Genomic DNA, 17,369 nt, shown 5'->3' with positions numbered 1-17,369 from the left:
CGCTTGTTGCCCGTTGAGGCATCGCGTCAAAGGCGGCTTCAAATTTGGGCAGAGATGCGTCGCTGAGTGGACACGAAACATACGACCGCATGAAATCGTCATATGAGACCTTGATGAATTGACCCTTCATGTCTTGTCTGAGGATCTTCCGCGTTAAATCGACAGATGGACCTTGAGCGGCAAAAGGACTAGTTCCTGCAATCCGTCAAACCAAGGGAGTCTGAGAATTTATAGTAGCCTCGTCGAAGTGGGTCGGTTCATATGTAAGCGCACGGCTGTGGCCCAGCCAGCAGCCACAGTACCAGCTGGCCACAGAACAAGACCACGCGCTGACTGCCGCAATTCACCCACGTAGATCACTTGTGGGGGTATGTTGCTCAGGCTGCACTTGAGGAAATAATTGTCGGCCCTCGGCCAGTTGGCAGTGGCATTCCCGTTGAACTTGCACACTGAATTTAGAATTGAACGCGACCACGTGTCTGTGGCTGCTACCAATGTATCGGCGCCTATGCAGTCTCCTTCGACCGTTCCAATTTTTGCGTCCGTCCAGCTCCGTCACTGCGTCTTCTACTACTATATCGTCCGGCTTTGTTGCTCACCCTACGTTTCCAACTAAGTTGAGCTAGGCATACTCTTAAAAATATCCTGCTCTCTCGCTGCTCAGCTAGTTGGCGACAAGGCTGGTAGTATGGTACACTGGAATCGACAGCAGCAGTTGAGCAGACATAAGCTCACTATGGGTGTTGTCGAATTAAATGGATTGTGAAGTCAGTAATACAAACGGACACTATTAGGTACTTATTATACTTGTTCCGTATCTTATTTACTGTCCTTCTAAATTAGGTAATTCGCGGTACGATACGTTTTACATCGCTGCCCGCGCACCTCAGACCTCCGTCTACACGACGTCGAATTGAGAGTGCGTATGTCCTTCATTCTATGCGATCTATTACTTATAGCTCTCTAGTTATATATTACAGGTACATACATTAGTCCTCAGTCTACACGACGTCGGATTGAGATTATATATCACAGTCCCTACAGGCCCGAGCGCGAGTCAAGATATTGGCCCATGAGGCGCTCAATGTGTCGTCCGCCAGACTCAGTTGATAACTTTCAACCGACCCGCAGATCTGACATTGGTATAGTAGCAGGACATTACTCCCGCCTGGTCTAGCAGCAGTCTTTCCTGAGCCCGACAGAACAACAACTGTGTTCTTCGAACTGGAAGCACAGGGCGTAGCTACTGTATACGTCACGGTAGTAGCATCAAGTTCGTCTCTGCCCTGTCAAGAAATACTGTATCCTGATATTTATCAGTTGCCCTCATTCCACAGATATTGAAGGAGCAATGGAGGAGTTTCGAGACATGACTGTGATACATATTGGGGACACAACCTGTTGCATCCCCGTACTATCTGCGCAACTTGGCATACTCAGGGCATCTAAGTGGCCTGTCAGCAAAGCCTAGAAACCACGAGCTACCTATTCCTCAAACTCTTCTCGATCAGAGGATTCAGATTTTTTTGCAGAGTAATAATGCATCAGAGTGACAAGCTAGGGAAAGACTTTTGATGAAAGGTGTTGTGGTTTTCGCGCGTAGCTGAACCCCCAACTCAGTTCCTTGGTGGTAGTTGGTGCCCAATGTTATCGATTATCTAACGACTTTCTTAGAAAACGGTTATAGGAGGGCGTCGTAAACGGAAGGACATTATGAATTCTTACTTTCGCGGATACTTACCGCAGCTCGATCGTGCCAGCGAGTACTAGACGTGGGAACAGGCTCAAGTGGTGCATTGACCCAGATGACAGATGGAATTCTGATTGATCATCCAGGTCCTGGAATCCATCTTATCTACTACATCTTATACCTATAGGGCTCAACCGTAGAGCGAGGATCAAATGAAGCTCTTCGCGGTCTAGATAGAGCGATCGTCCAACATTACTTCCCAGCCGTAATTACATTCAAATGTTCAATGATCGATGACGTTTGACTACCCAGGTAAGTCTTTCACAGCAGATTCTTGAATATGTGGTCTTGGGTACTTCTCGATCGAGCAGATGACCTTCGCTCTCATTATGTGATTGTACGTCGGGAAATGGGGTGCTTGACTTCGACTCATTGCTTCTGGACTGCTGACCTGGGTCTAATATATAGATGCGATTGATATGATATGATACAGTTCAATACGTCCCGGTATTAAGCAAACCATAGGGTCAAGTGGTTCGGCGGAGCATTGCTCCTTCAGGAGACTAAGGGAAGATCCCGAGGAGTTTGCAGTGTTCCGGAACGTCTTACGAGCTTTTACTCATTTCACGGGACACATATCCCTCAAAGGTCAGATTGCAGTCCTTCTTAGTTCGGATCCTTATGGCGTGCTTCCATAGAGCTCAGGATGTATAAGCAGACGCGCCAGGGCTGTTCGTGTTTTGCAAGAACTGCCCACCATCCATACTAATTGCGATGTCTACCAGCCTGGCAACTTTTGTTAGGAAGGTTTCTGCAGGCCATGACGGTGGCATCCAACCCCGGCCATGCCAGGTGACCGTGCAAGTCGCAAGGAACACTTTCATTTCCGTGACCGGCGTGAGTATTGTTGAACTTGTGTGGACGCGACTGACGATATTCATGGTAGACTTCTACTGCAGAGTGGGTTCAGCGCGTAAAAGTCACCGTCGAAGGCGACTCCGCGACATATACCTTGACCGCAAACAAAGGTCAGCCCTTGAAGACGGATAAGAATGTAGAGGCCGTGACGTTGGGCCCGTACACCACGCCGAAGAATATTACACTGGATTTCAGTGCGAAGCCACCTGGTTCCGATTTCAAGCCGGCTTACGACGTGAGGCCTGAGACTGAAGGCTCGTCCAACCAGGTGTGCAAATCTTGTGTGTCCCTGGAAATGAGTTGGCTGAACGACGTCTTCACAGCTAACCGTTCAAGGAATTGCAACAGCATATGTGGTAGCGTCGATACGGCATCTAATTTGTTGAATCCTGAGCCCTAACATACATCCATTTAGTTCCACAGCGAAGATGGAGGAGACCGAGACTACCATGACACGACTGCGATCTTGTCCCTTGTTGCGTACGCAGCCAGTTATGCTCCTGCATCGATCCGGCTGACATCTACATCTCAGTACCACGAAGTAAATCAGTTGAGACATCAGACGATTGCCATACACACCGTCATGAAACGATGGGTGGCGGTATGCGTACTTGTTATGTTGTTATCTCCTCGCTTCAATTATTAGAAGTACAAATTGTTCTTGTACAAGTTTTCCATCGAATGTGACTCTTATTTGGCTACTGGATTGATTACTGCGTGAAGCTTGAATTTACGTGTTGCATTCCGACTCGGCTCATTAAGAAGTACCTAGCAAAGCCACTGACGTCACTCCGATAGTGTGGGCCGGATGCTCATACAGAGGGCTTACGATTTTCCTTCCGCTCAGTGTCGCGGCGTCCCCCATCTTATCTCACGACAAAGCTGCAGGTTTCAAACTCTGGAGCCCCAGGCTGGTCTCTAGCCTCTTGTGCTTCATTTATAATCTTTCGATCCCAATAGGCCAAAGTTGTCTTTCGTTCACCCACGCAACAACAGCGCTGTTCAAGATCCGCAGGATTTCCTCCTGTAACCTTGGGCTCATTGAATTTCGGATCCTTGTCGCCATTCTTACACCTCCCTCGATGTTCTCATTCGTCTATTTAGTGAATCCATCGCACTCATGTTTTATCAGAATTTCCTGCTTGTGTGCTCTGGCTTCTGAATGGGACATGTCCCATGTTCGTGGCCTTCGCACTGAATGATCTAAATTGTTTCCCGGCTCGGCCGGCAGATCGCAATACGGGTCATGCGTGCAACATACATTCAAGACGGACTATTGATACTGTATAATTTTCCTTTCTATACGTTACTTACTTACGCTCTATTATTTTCCTCATACGGCAACTGTCGATTTCCCTCAGTTGCCGATTACCATATCCCGGACTGAGGTACGTTCGTTATCGTCTATACGTACCTATATTCACTCGTACTGACTCGTACAGTATCTCGATATTATAGGTACTTACTATAGCCCTCGATTACTATATCTCGGACTGAGTCTCATTATTATAGACTTCCGTTAGGTGTAAGCATGCTTTCACTTGATCCTACCTGTGGGCGCTCAGCGAGGATTGGCAATGATAAGCGTTGCGATCCTGACGTTGGGGCGCTCCAATTGTTCGGCACTTATACCTGCGCTACTATATGCATATAAATGACGATGTCATCAAGCCATGCAACCACTTTTCCCCCTACCTATTGTGGATAGCTTCAACTTGTGCGGTATTATTTCTACTCTGTGCATACATACTCTTACCATTTCTACTTTACAACACTGTTCAACCTCCTAAAACAATGCAATGAATGATGAAACCATGTCCTCGCCTAGTCCCGCTAATTTTCAGAGTCGGTACGAGTTTTGCTGTAGATATGAATTCTGTCGTCCGGGCTGATCCCAGAGCTTTCTAAACGAAGTTTTACGGTCTTACTCAGCATAATCTCTCTCCTGGGCTAGCACTTTATTCGATAACTTTTGGCTAATCTACGACCGTGTCAACCCTCCAGCCCTGTACATATACGATCGCATAACAAGCTTCGACAAAGAAGTCGACACTGTGTGGCGTCGCAAATTGTCTCTTCTGACTGTGCCATACAGTTCATTTCGAGTAGATCATGGCCCTTAGTCTACTCCTCGCCGTTTCGCTGAATGCAGGCTGTAAAGTGAGATTAACCCGGATTTTTCTTAACCCTTCGTTGGCTTTGGAAATGGCGCCTCCTAGGAGTACGACAAATTTTTTTTGAGGGCTTCGGAAGAGCATTCATCTGACGTTCATCTAGTGGCTATTTTGTAACATGGTTGTTGGATGCCTGCTATTGGTATCTTGATATTATGTATGCAGGTCAGTCGACTGGCTCCTAATACTCGCACCGCGCCTTGAGCTACAACAGCATTTTCCACACTTTGGGTATATGCCATTTCTGAGAGCAGTTGACGTGCATCGTTCTCTGTGATCATGTTAGCACTGGTGCCATTGATTGCAGATGTCGTGCGTGTAATCCCTCTGTCGGCTCTGTTCTGCCGCTGACGTCCTAGTAGTATTTCTTTTACAATGCGAAGCTGGTCTTGCTATCGCCCACTCTTAGCTGTCTGACGGATTTAATCGTTCCAACTAGAGTATCCAACGGGTTTGTCTAAATTTCAATACGGAAATCTTTCGACTCTGACTGTGACGGCGTAGACGTATGAAACTATCACTTTCCAGAGACATCTAGTCTCACAACTGCCTTGCCCGGCCACCGTCGCCGCAAGAGGAAGCCTCTTCTATCCGACACCATTGTACTCACAGTAATTTTCCACAAGACTTATCATGTCCGTAGGGTGACCCGCCAGACTCGCGCTAAAGCACCTTTATCTTCGTTGCTATTAAGGGACGGTGCGCACTCGCAGTACGTTTGTGATATGAACCAGGTTTGGTAACGGCGATGCTCTTTCTTAGGATCCTCCTACTTCACGTGAGGCAGTCCCTCTCCCTGTCGAATGGAAATCTGCGGCTGACCTATGACCTGTAGAGTGCTTTTTGCGCTCAACACGTTAGACATGACATTCTGGGCAACTGACGAAATCTGGTATCTGTCTGAGGACACCTGCTAATCACAAATTATGTAAGTGCTTCTTGTACATGGAACATTTTATCGCAGTGTCAGTATTCTCGGGATTTTACTCGTGAGCGTGGAATTAGCGCCTGATATCCGCACGATAGCTTGACCACCCTTTTGCTATCGAGATGTTTCCGCAACCTCCGCGAGGCATTAATTGAGGACATTGATGCGTCCTCAATGATTTTTTTCGACGTGTACTTCGCGTCCCCATTAGAATCTGGTGTTGCTACGGTGTCTCACAATTCTGATCAGGAGCCGGAAGAGTCTTGATATTCAAATTTGGTATTCTTGAAGGTGAAATATCTTGTTTTCGCTGTCAGTATACAGTGAATCAATGATCATGAACTCCAACGTACTAGACTGTCCGAGTACGACGCGTGATGGCGCGCCGCATGATTTTCACGGCAGTCACGTGGTCGCGTTTGGATGGAAGTTTACGATTCCAAAATGGCGATGATACTTGCTCGATGATGATTGTTATTCACCTAAATCTCAGCAGGTTGATGGCTGATGAGTCGGCTGCGGAATGTGTAGGATATTTGGCAGCTCCATTTTGTATTGTACTCATGTGAAGCTATGCGAGAAATACACAGGGACTGAGATGATGAGCGGGCCACATCTAGCATATTTGCCGATAAGCGGCCCTAGAGCTGCCACTGGTTTGTGCAGGACGTAGGTAGCTGCATTTTTGTTACTTTCGCGTGGTCAGTGGGTCGGAGCGTCTTACAGCTCGCAGACGAGAAGACACACCGCCACTACATTTGTTCAAAGGCAGCCAAACAAGAAGATAGCAGAGATGGGTCGAAGTGAAAATTCGAGTCCTTTGATCACGGCGATAGATATGTAGACGCCCACGGGTTTCTCCGGAACCCTCCCTCGAAGCCCACAGCTGCGAGTGCATACAGAATCGGCGTCAGGTTCCGCAGGACATCTGCACATATAACCTCTCCGCACACCAATGGAAAGCAATAGCACTTTGGAACGCGATTCGGAGCGAATTTTCCCTGTAGCCCATGGGCCGAAACCACTGGTGCGATGGGTGATGTATCACGGCCTAGTGTAATTAGCGTCTCATACAGCCAACAGCAAAATACGCGGATAGGGGAGCGGACGACGACCGCGATCATGTCGTGGAAGTCGTTGTCCCCGCCGTCCTCCGTGTGGAGCTGCAGCGTCCGAGTCCGTCAGGGCGCCTCGCGCGCAACCACCACCGGCACTCACGCATCACACAACACTGTGTATACGTCGGCATGCGCATCTACACACGTCGCCGCAGAACAGACCGGAGTACGGAAGAAAGGAGGCAGGGATGCGGGATGCACCAAGTTCTTCGCGTAGTCGGGCGCGAGCACCTTGACGGGAACGAACGGCGCGTCGGCCTGCTTCTGCACGGTAGACACGAGCGCGAGGTCGCCCTCATCTTAAGCAGCGCCGGCCGCGGGCCCAGCACGATCTCAGGATGCCGTTGAAGAGGAGAACATCGCCGAAAGAAGGGGAGAACGTCACCAAAAGGCTGCTTTTCATTTTCGCAAAGGGTCCAGACTCGAATACACTCAAAATATATGCGAGATCAACAGGCTCGCCCGCTGCCTGAGGTATTCGAGCTCGCCTCACGCTCACTTCCAGATGTAGGATATTATCCCACCGTTGATGGGTGCCGCGTGCACGAGACTAGGATTGGAGCAGAGCATGCGTGGAGGTCGTTAGCCCCCGGATATGCATGAGCGCGACTCGAATATATCTGTCTCTGAGAAACTGGGCGGGAATAGACGCAAGAAGAACAACATCAGGCCCTGCAAAATCTCCTGCGTGGAGAAATTTTCAACACCAGCGAATATCGTACAAGATATGATCTCTTCAGATCTCGATACGCAGCTCGTCCTTGATCTACGATGCCTCCGTCTCTTCCGTTCTCGCAAGCTAGCGGCGTACTCGTCCCGCCATGCTCGGGGAAACGCTTCACGCACTGTCGCATCTACGCAAAGTCTACGCGGCACTGGAATCCAAGAGACAAAGCCACTGGGGAAAAGCCCAATTTTAAACCCAGTGGTATTGGTGGTATTGACTGGTCAAACTCATACACCATCTGGTCACATACGGGGCCAGGGTCAATCCGCGGCTAACCCCAGGTCTAGCCAAGACCTAGCTCATGGTCGAGTTCGGTAATGCGATACTTTGCAGTGTCAAATGACTTGTGCACCATGATCCGACACCGTCCATCTATCTTCGCTATTGACAGGGTCTGATCCCGTTGACCCTTTGGGCCCACACTCGATCAAACGGCCAACCACCGACCCTCACACCGCTGAATCGCACCGCTTGCCGAATCAATGAGCAAATCCACCCCCGGGACACCCGAGCTCGTCGAAGGCTTACTTGTCAATACTTGCAGATGTCATTGCAACGCGAGCATTCTTGCAGAACCAACGTAGTTTCTATTCCATAAGAGGAAATGAACATCATAAATAGAAAGTACGTCAGGTAGAACACGTTTTATAGGATGGACCTCCGCAGCCCACACAGATGACAGGAACGCGGGGCATGAGTATCACTTGGTGCACCTGGCATTCCAACACGTCCGTCAGTGTAACACGCGGACAGGGGCGAGCGACGTACGAGATCACGGTCACAACGAGCGTCATGTCGTGGTAGTCTTTGTCACCGCCATCCTCGGTATGGAGCTGCAACAAGCCCGTCAGCACGTGTTCGCACCCCGTGCCCGCAGAAAGTCCACGCACCATATAGGACTGCACGTACTTCGGCACTTTCATCTGCAGCATCATGTGCGTGAGCATAGCCGCAGTCGAACAGCAAAAAAGAGGGGGAAGCGACGCACATTGTTCTTTGTGTAATCCGACGAGAGCGCCTTGAGAGGCATGAATGACCCGTCCGCCTCCGTCTGCACGGTGAACACAAGCGTGACGGTGCGCTGCTCGGGCTGAGATCTCAGCACGATCCAGAAGTACCCATCAGGGGTCATAATTATACAGTTTCCGCTCCCAATGAGCGCCCTCACTGCCATGGAGTTAGTACCTTCGAAGAACTCGAGGCGCTGCGTCCAGTCGGCAGTAGAGGACTACGGAGAGACGGTGGAGATAACCTTGTGCGCATACCATCGTCTCCTTTGCAACCTCGAGGATGATGTGGCACTCGATGACGATATTGCCGCTACCGGGCGTCAGCTCAGGCTTGGGCTTCTTGGTGGGGGTGGTAGCAGAGCCGTTCGTTTCATCGGACATGTCGACAGTGAACACTACGGCGGTAGCGGCTGGCGGCGAGAGTAGTGGTGCTTGAAGGCTGCCGAAGTGGTGGGGAGGTGAGGAGGGTGCATATGGTGGTCACTTTTATAGGATTGGAGCAAACTGGAACGCACGGATGTTTGTCGCTGCTATGGGCGCGACTCGCTGAGGACGGGTACTGGGTTTGGCGTGTACGAAGCATCGTACCCTGGATACGCGCGGTCTGGACAAAGCACAGGTCGTGTCAGGCCATGTGTTAGTTCGCAGTTGTCGAGCTCGCGCATATCAGGCAGCAGGCGAGCTCATTTGTCTAGCAAGCATTTGGGCCCTTTGCAAAAAGCACGGAACAGGTGACATTATTTCTTCATAGGTGTGGCATCTAATAGCACCGGCGAGCATTACTGGATTTGAAATTAATACGACAAGATACTCACCAGGAAAAGCAAGCCCACTGCAGAGGTGCTGTTCGACAAGAATCCCGTGTAACGCCATCCAAGAGTGCTGCCTTTCCAGAAGTATGCGAATGCCTCCAGACGTACAACCTCTGCGTACCTCGATTTTGCGTGCAATGTCACTCTACGAATTGTCCCGCAGTCTACGACAGGCTTCTATTTGCAACTCGCAGTCAAAGCGTCTCCAAGTGCGTCTTTTCGTCACCATCTGGCGGGAAACCGCCGCAGTGCATTAGTGAAGACCCGTGTGATCTCGGGGAGATTAGTTTGGCGTGCACGAGTCGTCCTACCACTGATGGACGTGGTATGAGCGAGGCAATGCACTACTCTAGGGCATACACGAGATGCATTGGTACACCTAGAACCGCACGGGTAGTACGTGAGCAATTCGGAGAGACGTACTACTTCCGAGTTAAACTCAAACACTACCGGAAAGTTCTTAGACGAATGGAGGATAACCTGCGGAGACATGAACTTCAGAAAAACAAGAAATTATCTGAAGCGCTGTACCAGAGCTTCCAGATGAGTTCAGAAGCAATTTCAGCTGTCAGGTTGCTCAGCTGCCAGAACCTTATGTAATCGCTCCAACACGCCGGAATTTCAAGACATGTAATCGGGTGTGCTGTGCACTTACAGTCATCATAAGCACCCCAATTGTGCTAGATCATGCTTACAAGGAATTCCACGTGAAATGTTTGCAGCCTTCAGTTAATCTGCGGCTGCTGCCAAATGGTTCCAGAGCCCCAGCGCTTCAGTAATGCCCGTTCTTGCTGATGAAACTCCTTACACGACAAGTGGTCTGCTGATAGCACTACTGAGTACCACAATGGACTTGAAATTACCACAATGAGACGCTAACCAGGAGGAACAAGCCCGCAAATGTGCGTTTCAGTAAGGACTCAGTTTGAAGCCGTGCGAGAGTGACATACCTCCTCATGTACGCAAACACGCCTCCTGACGTACGATTCCTGCACAGCTTGATTTTCCAAGCAGCCTTACTCTACGAGTCGTCCCAGAGTCCGCAACAGACTTCTACATTGTGATCTAAAAGCTCAAGCGTCTTCGACCGCGCCCTTAGTACGCGGCCCTCTGAACGGACTAGCAATGAGCTAAAATTGCTATGCGTGTGTAGGGGTACAGAGGCGAGAACATGCAGGTGTGAACAAAATTTTGTGTCGGCCTGTCTGCATCGCTGAAAACTACTGCGACTCGTTACAAGGCCAGCAGCTTTCCTGGACAAGTGCGCTGTAAGGTTCTGATTGGAGACCAAACGAAAATCAAGCGTGTCTACGTTCACACGTTAGATCGAGAGCTGACTATTGAACGACACGCATAACCTCTTTCCCTCGCGCAGTAGGCAGCTCGGAGACGTAAGGAAGCGACAGAGAAATCATCTCGGCACCACACTCCAGCTTCTATTGCGCCATCGTTCTATCACCTTTCACAGCCCACACAGTTACACTGCAATTTGAACGTGTGTTCAAAGCCGAGCAAAGCGAATGACGTTATATCGCAGCGTACGTCCTCGCCAATGAACCATTTGTGTTTGCGGTCTTCCATAGTAACCAGGAATTCACAGGACACGTGGAATGATGGCGGACAACGGCGGTTCAGCTTTCCGGGAAATACGCTGAAGACAAAAACTTGCAGTTCGATTTTGAGTCCAGCACACGAACAGGCTATCGCGTCTCGCACACAGAGCACTCGGAGACGCCAACTGTACGAAAGGTCGTGATACGGCTCTATTTAATATTACATTGAGGTCAGTATTGCGCTCAAGGAACAACTTCAGAGACGCACGGATAGTTTCCAGATATACGCCATCAACAGACGGGATATACAGCACCGCATCCGTCAGCATGTCTCCTACCTTCTGAAGGAACTCTCCAACTACAGCAGGTATTCGAGGTTTGTGTCGCCGATCTACTGATACGGGTGAACGGACGAACTTCGCAGAAGCAATGTCAGACAGACATCGGTCATCCGCGAGATAGGGTCCATCAAGTGATATGCTTGGAGAACTATTTGGCTACTTTGAGCTTTTCGCAGGTAGTCTCGACTGCCTATCTTCCACGAAGCAGTGTTACACTACAAATATGGAAGCGCTGGCAAACGCGACAGCAGGGTACGGAAGGCGCAAATGTTGGATAATGTTGTACGATCCAATGGGACCGGATACGTATGCGGACGCTCCCTCCACTGGCCATCTTGATAAGCTATGGTGACTAGGCAGCCGCAGTCACCACACCAAGGTACAGATATTGAGAACAACGAAACGTCACCAGCACACTGGAAACACGACAAGGTACGCGAGGGCGCCTGAGAAGGAATCGAGCTCTTCTTGCGAATCTGAGGTGACATGAGCAAAAGACGATAGTTTCTCCAGGGGTACCAGGATTTGCAGGTGCGGATACATGCTTTGAGCGTTGCATTGCGGTGGTCGAATACCAACCCGAAGTCATCAATGCAGTTCGATGGCAAGGAGACGAGCATTTCGAGGTGCGCGAGCTGGGCGAGTGAACAACAGAGGATGGTCGATGACAAAAAATAGGACAGTGACTTGAAGATGCGTGCATAGAAAACATTCGTGCAGCTGTGAAGTCAAGTAAGATAGGCGCCCCCATCGCACCTTCACACCTTCTGGGGGTTAAGAGCACGAACAGAAACGAAACAAGTCTTCCGCCGCCATCGACTGGTTCGACATCGTATCCGAAAATGGTGTCAAAGAATTTGTGCAGAATCCGCAAGAGATTATTGGAGACGCCAAAACTAGAAAAAAAACGGCGTAAAGGTATAACGGGGTGGCAAATCACGCACATATGGGTGCCGCCGCAAACCGGGCCCATAATGTTCAAATTGGCACTGATCACCAGTCAATGCTCATCGCACACTTTCATATTAAACCGCCAAAAAACCTACGAGCCATGTGAGTCACTGAATGCAGCATGAGTTCAGTACACTCATCAATGCTTCGAACACGACTCATTTCGAAAAAGTTCAGGTCTCTGCGTTGGGAAGAGAAGGAGGAGGAGGAGGAAGCCCGAGAGAATCTGGATGGAATGTACGACCAATCGACCGGTAGTCGCTAGGGCGAAGTCTATGAAATCGCGGTGTGACTTGATCACGTGAACCGTGACTCGCGCACCCGAACGCGCCGCCGCTTGTGTACAGTACAAGTTTCTTCGTCATACACCCGAAAATATTATTGTTCGAATACCTGTTCATGTTGACCTGCAATTTATTGTGCCCAACTCTTTGTCCCACGGCCATGAGAGCAGATCCGCAGCTCAAATTCTAATGTTGGAATGCACACTCTGTTGATGTCACTGAGTTCGTCTTGTACTAACATATACGGGCACAAGTGTAGCTGCTCATGAAACATGATTACATAACGGTAGTGACACGGTGCGCATAACTCTCCGCGGACTTCAGTTCTCTCACGGCTTAGTGCAGCTGTTTCGCAAGCACCAAGATTAGCAAATAGATATCAAAGGGAACGGAACAGTCACATACGCGATGAGGGACACGACGAGAGTCGTATCGTGGACGTCCGAGTCACCGCCGTCCTCGGTGTGGAACTACATACCATGCACAAAACAGATCGAGTTAACAAGGGCGTCCTCGCACCAGCGTGAGATGGACCAGCACGCACCACGTAGCACTGAGCAAAAGTCGGCACCTTCAACTATCACATCGCCCAAAGATGTTAGCTACTCCACCATGTCAAACGAACAACGCACTGTATTCTTCGAATAGTCCCCCGCGAGTGTCTTCGCAGGCTTGAACCCAGGCTCACCGGGCTTCTGTGTGGTGAAGACGATCGGGACGAATTTGGTGTCGGGCCACGGGCCGAGCACAATTCCGGGCTTTCCGTCCGCCTGCTTGAGAGCCGCGTTTCCCTGTCCCGTAAGTGTAACGGGAGGCGCAGCGGGGTCGGGAATAAGCTCGACACGCTGTATCCAGCCGGACGTAGCAGTCTGCCGTGTGAGAATAATAATAAAACATTGCTCGTCAGCGTGGCGCAGACGAAGACACTCAAGCACTTACCCCGTTGACGCACAAGATCGTCTTTTTTGCGACTTCGATGACGACCCTGCACTCGGGGAGGATCTCGCCACTGCCGGGTGCGAGCGCTGCCACGGCCTTTGGAGCAGGGGCAGGCGCGGGCTGAGCCGGCTTTGCAGGAGCTGCGCCATTCGTCTGAGGGGAGACAGCGGCGAGCTGAGTAATTGGAGCCATCTGAGGGACGGGGGGAGGGACAGGTTGGTAGGCGACAGGAGGGGTTTGGGCCGAGAAGGTATGAACAGTTGTGTCGACAGCGTATTGAGTCTCCATGATGAGCACGGGTGAAAAGTGGGAGACAATATACGTTGAGCTTAGAAGAGTGTTCGAGCGAAGCGGGAGATGCTAGGCTGGTGGAGAACGTCCATCCAAGAGGAGCTTATATACTGCTACGTTCGCCATCTATCCCAATTCGTACCGGAAAATTGAAGAAAGCCACATGTCCATAGCGAGTGCGTAATGCATCCAGTGCCGTAAGGCATGGCAGACGTCGTGGGCGAGACTAGCAGTAGCGCAATTGGGATCTGCCATGAATTCAGGTACGGATCAAGGGTAATCATAACGGCGGGTGTTAGGGTCTGCTGAGCTTAGGTAGAAAAGGTACTTTCCAGCTTCTGCACATGTACAGGAACATTTTCATGCCGTAAGGGGTTTATGCATTAAATTGATTGCACACGAGTGGTGCTGAGCTGAAACCTACAACTTGCGTTGATGGCAAGCATCTGGGAAACACATGACATAAAAGGCGGGTCAGTGGGTATACTCTGTGCAATATAAGTAAAAGCGGGAATTGAATACATCTAGTTTGATTTGGGATATGATGCTACGGCGCCGCCGCAAGATGCAATCTCTGCCGATCCTGACGGACCTGCACAGCATTGCGTTAGGATGTTACCCCGGACCTGATCAAGATTTGCAATGCGTCAGGTTCCGTCCTTCGCATCGCTTGACTAGAGAATTAGCTGCGTGCCTTGCATGGAAGAAATCTGTGGGACCTAACGCGGATGCTTTATGGTGCGGCTTGACCGGACTTTTGATGCACCGGAGTACCTGCCACGCTGAGAGCGACCATGTCGATGCAATACAGGGTTCGTGTCTTTGATCGCAGCTGTGTGAACAGAACATGATGCCAAGCATGCGTATGTTCAGCACCTGGCACGGCACGTGAAAAGCATCTCATCCGGAGGGCCATCTTCCACCGTCCATGACGAGGATTTTTCCATGCAATGCAGTGTCTGTTGAGTCCATCTGTGTCTTCTGAAGTGAGCTGCAAAGAAATAAGTTCGAACCGATACAAGCAAAGATCGACTGTTGAACGAGCTATAGTGACACATACATGCTCAAAACAGATGTCAAATGGACCGTCTCAGACTGACATTTATTATCAATCACGCAGTCATAACGGACTGCGCTATTCCGTCCTCGTCATCATCTCTTCGCGCCTGTAAAATCATCTCACTGCGTTGATCCTCTGTATCAGGATATCGCCAGGCGTTATCGGATACTACAGTGGGAACGACGCCTAATTAGCGCTGAGAGTTTTTTATCTGTCAAAGGTTGCAACAGTTGCACGAATCCATATTAGGCCAGTACGGTTCATATCGGTGTAGAAAGCCTCGACAAATTAAGTGACTGTAAAGCTGGATACATTTGAGGAATCCATAAGATCGTGCAGCTAAACGCGAACCAAAAACGGTACTCGCCATGCGCCGACTTCAAGTACGTATTCCAAAGACCGGTCAATGACTATCCAAGAAAATCTTGGATGCTTTGATAGCCAAGACAAGGACAAATAGAGACGCACTATGTCTCTGGCATTCAATCTGGTGACTGCTGGTATGTAACCAGACTGTAGCTTCGTCTTCCCACCAGTGAGTTCGATAGAGCCCTTTTCCACAGCATTGCACTTGCAGCTGCCATCCAAGACATCAGCCATGTCAAATAGACGTACAAGAAAAAACCAACGTTTTGGCAATTGCGTAGAAGATGCCTGATCCCATTGTAGAGAAGCACATGGAAAAACGACTTCAACTCATCGGCAATTTTGACAGCTCTCCATGACTCTGTAGACAAGATTGCAAAGCGGAATCGCCACATTCCCTGCACAAAAGGTGATTTAAAGTAAGCTTCTGTTAGCATCAAGTAAGCCATGCTCACCGTTCAATCCATCCGACGCGGCCCAGACATTGAACCCGGCGCCTCTATGGGACGAGAAAACTCCCAGTCATTCAAAAATACCTGTCGCGTCCAAAACACTTCTCCCGTGTCAGATACTTCTTTGCGCTCAAAGAGGAGAATGTTCCCCGTGCTGATATCTCTGTGAAGGATACTCGCAAGTTGCACCGCACCCATGTGGGTTTTACCAAAACAATCATTAGAACGGAAATAGCATAACCGTGCCAAGACGTCTCACCTATCACTCAATGAAATACAATTGCCACCAATTCATGTCCATCGGTGAAATTTTCCAACGGTCTTCCAACCTTAGCGACGACAAGGCGATAGTGGGCATGCGTTCACATAGGGTTGTCTTGGCACAGGTCCAACAGGCGACTTCCAAAACGTTTGCGTAACTGTTCTCTGTGGCTGGAATTGTCTCATGGACGCAGATCGAACATTATTGGAGACATCACCATGACAGGCGAGCATTGGGACAAATTTGACTCCCTTCCGGTTGAGAAGCGCCAGCATTTCTCCCTCCTTCTCAATTCCGGGAAGGTCAATACGCCACGCATTCTTGAGAAACATGAAAATGTCCCGTTCTGGATCATATGCCACATATCCATGAGTGTCACGCCCGACCATTCCGGGAGCCATGAAGTGAGGTCTGCCGACTAGATAGTACCGCGTCGCAACCGCGTCGAAGTGAGAGGTTGCCGACCCGACGCTCGACGCCAATGACTCGACGCAAAGTGTTGACGACTCGTTGCTGGATATTGACGACTGTGAGCCGACGCTGGACGGAGGCGGGTCGATATCGTTGCAATCATGCAGCTCTGCTGATGGAACCGGCTCTGCGCTCACAGCGACCTTCCAACCAGACCACTTGTTGACTCCTTTAACGGCCTCGATGCTCTTCTTGAAGTACTCCTTCACGTACGGGGCAACATCTTCAACGCCGATGCCGGTCAAGGCGCCCTGAAATCCCGTGGTAATTCTGCAGAGCCCTTTGCAACCCATGTCACCGGCGGATTCAGACCCTGCCGCACGTCGGTCAGATGAGAGTATCGCCACAGGAAATCACCTAACGACTCTGGTTTTTGATGATAATTGAAAAGATTACTGACATAAGCACCAGCGCGATTCCAGTAAAGCAGATGAGCATAGTCTCCGAGCAGAAGGACGCTGATCAAGAAACATCGATGTTGCCTCTGAAAGATGTCTTCTGCATACGAGATAATCTGACCTCGATTGCCGCGTCGCCGCAGCGCGCTGGCTTCAAATATTGAAGTGGATCGTTGTTGGAAATCTCCCGCTTAAAACCAATCCATAATCGCTGCTTCTCCCAGTTTGGCCTCTTGGGTACTAGCTGCAGTACATCTTCCTCCCGAAAACAATGCCGCATCTACTTTCAGCCGAGAGTCAGCCCTCGTATCGCCTTCATCGGCCGCAATCTTAACATGGTATCCTGGGCAGAGTCCCGCTACCCGTACACATTCGACCTGCGAGATGCAATCATGAAATTGCCATAAACGAGAGCCGATGAGAGAGGGAAGCTCACAAAGGACTCGTACATATGCTTCTCAAGGTGAGGCATTTTCGAGTCCATAGGGAAAAGCCTCTAGAGTGGGACATGAATTGGAGCACATGTTTGTACGGTGTATTTGCAATGCCTACCACATCGGATGACTTTGCTTTCTGTTGAACGAATAGTGAACGCACCTACAAGTTCTATGTACAGAACCACTA

The 17,369-nt window shown here is 49.8% G+C and overlaps 4 protein-coding genes across 4 annotated transcripts; 1 reads left to right on the top strand and 3 right to left on the bottom strand.

Moving 5' to 3' along the window:
- Positions 1-2,464: 2,464 nt before the first annotated feature.
- FIBRA_08931 (uncharacterized protein) lies at positions 2,465-3,153 on the top strand (the record flags this gene model as incomplete). The annotated part of the gene is made up of 5 exons (XM_012330541.1): positions 2,465-2,587; positions 2,637-2,876; positions 2,932-2,964; positions 3,024-3,088; positions 3,141-3,153. 5 exons carry the CDS (start codon positions 2,465-2,467, stop codon positions 3,151-3,153), a joined length of 474 nt encoding a protein of 157 aa, XP_012185931.1.
- Positions 3,154-8,255: 5,102 nt separating this feature from the next.
- On the bottom strand, positions 8,256-8,946 carry FIBRA_08930 (uncharacterized protein; the record flags this gene model as incomplete). The annotated part of the gene is made up of 5 exons (XM_012330540.1): positions 8,256-8,268; positions 8,324-8,388; positions 8,446-8,478; positions 8,544-8,759; positions 8,821-8,946. The coding sequence occupies 5 exons, from the start codon at positions 8,944-8,946 to the stop codon at positions 8,256-8,258; spliced, it is 453 nt and encodes a 150-aa protein (XP_012185930.1).
- A 3,889-nt stretch (positions 8,947-12,835) lies between these two features.
- On the bottom strand, positions 12,836-13,733 carry FIBRA_08929 (uncharacterized protein; the record flags this gene model as incomplete). The annotated part of the gene is made up of 5 exons (XM_012330539.1): positions 12,836-12,851; positions 12,912-12,976; positions 13,051-13,083; positions 13,139-13,375; positions 13,446-13,733. The coding sequence occupies 5 exons, from the start codon at positions 13,731-13,733 to the stop codon at positions 12,836-12,838; spliced, it is 639 nt and encodes a 212-aa protein (XP_012185929.1).
- Positions 13,734-15,944: 2,211 nt separating this feature from the next.
- Positions 15,945-16,640, bottom strand: FIBRA_08928 (uncharacterized protein; the record flags this gene model as incomplete). The annotated part of the gene is made up of 1 exon (XM_012330538.1): positions 15,945-16,640. The coding sequence occupies one exon, from the start codon at positions 16,638-16,640 to the stop codon at positions 15,945-15,947; it is 696 nt and encodes a 231-aa protein (XP_012185928.1).
- Between the last annotated feature and the right edge of the window lie 729 nt (positions 16,641-17,369).

The sequence above is a fragment of the Fibroporia radiculosa genome, assembly GCF_000313525.1.
Source record: "Fibroporia radiculosa TFFH 294 genomic supercontigs, scaffold4958, whole genome shotgun sequence".
In the NCBI taxonomy this organism is placed as follows: domain Eukaryota; kingdom Fungi; phylum Basidiomycota; class Agaricomycetes; order Polyporales; family Fibroporiaceae; genus Fibroporia; species Fibroporia radiculosa.
Note: the sequence above shows the minus strand (reverse complement) of the source record. Positions and strands in the feature narration are given on the sequence as shown.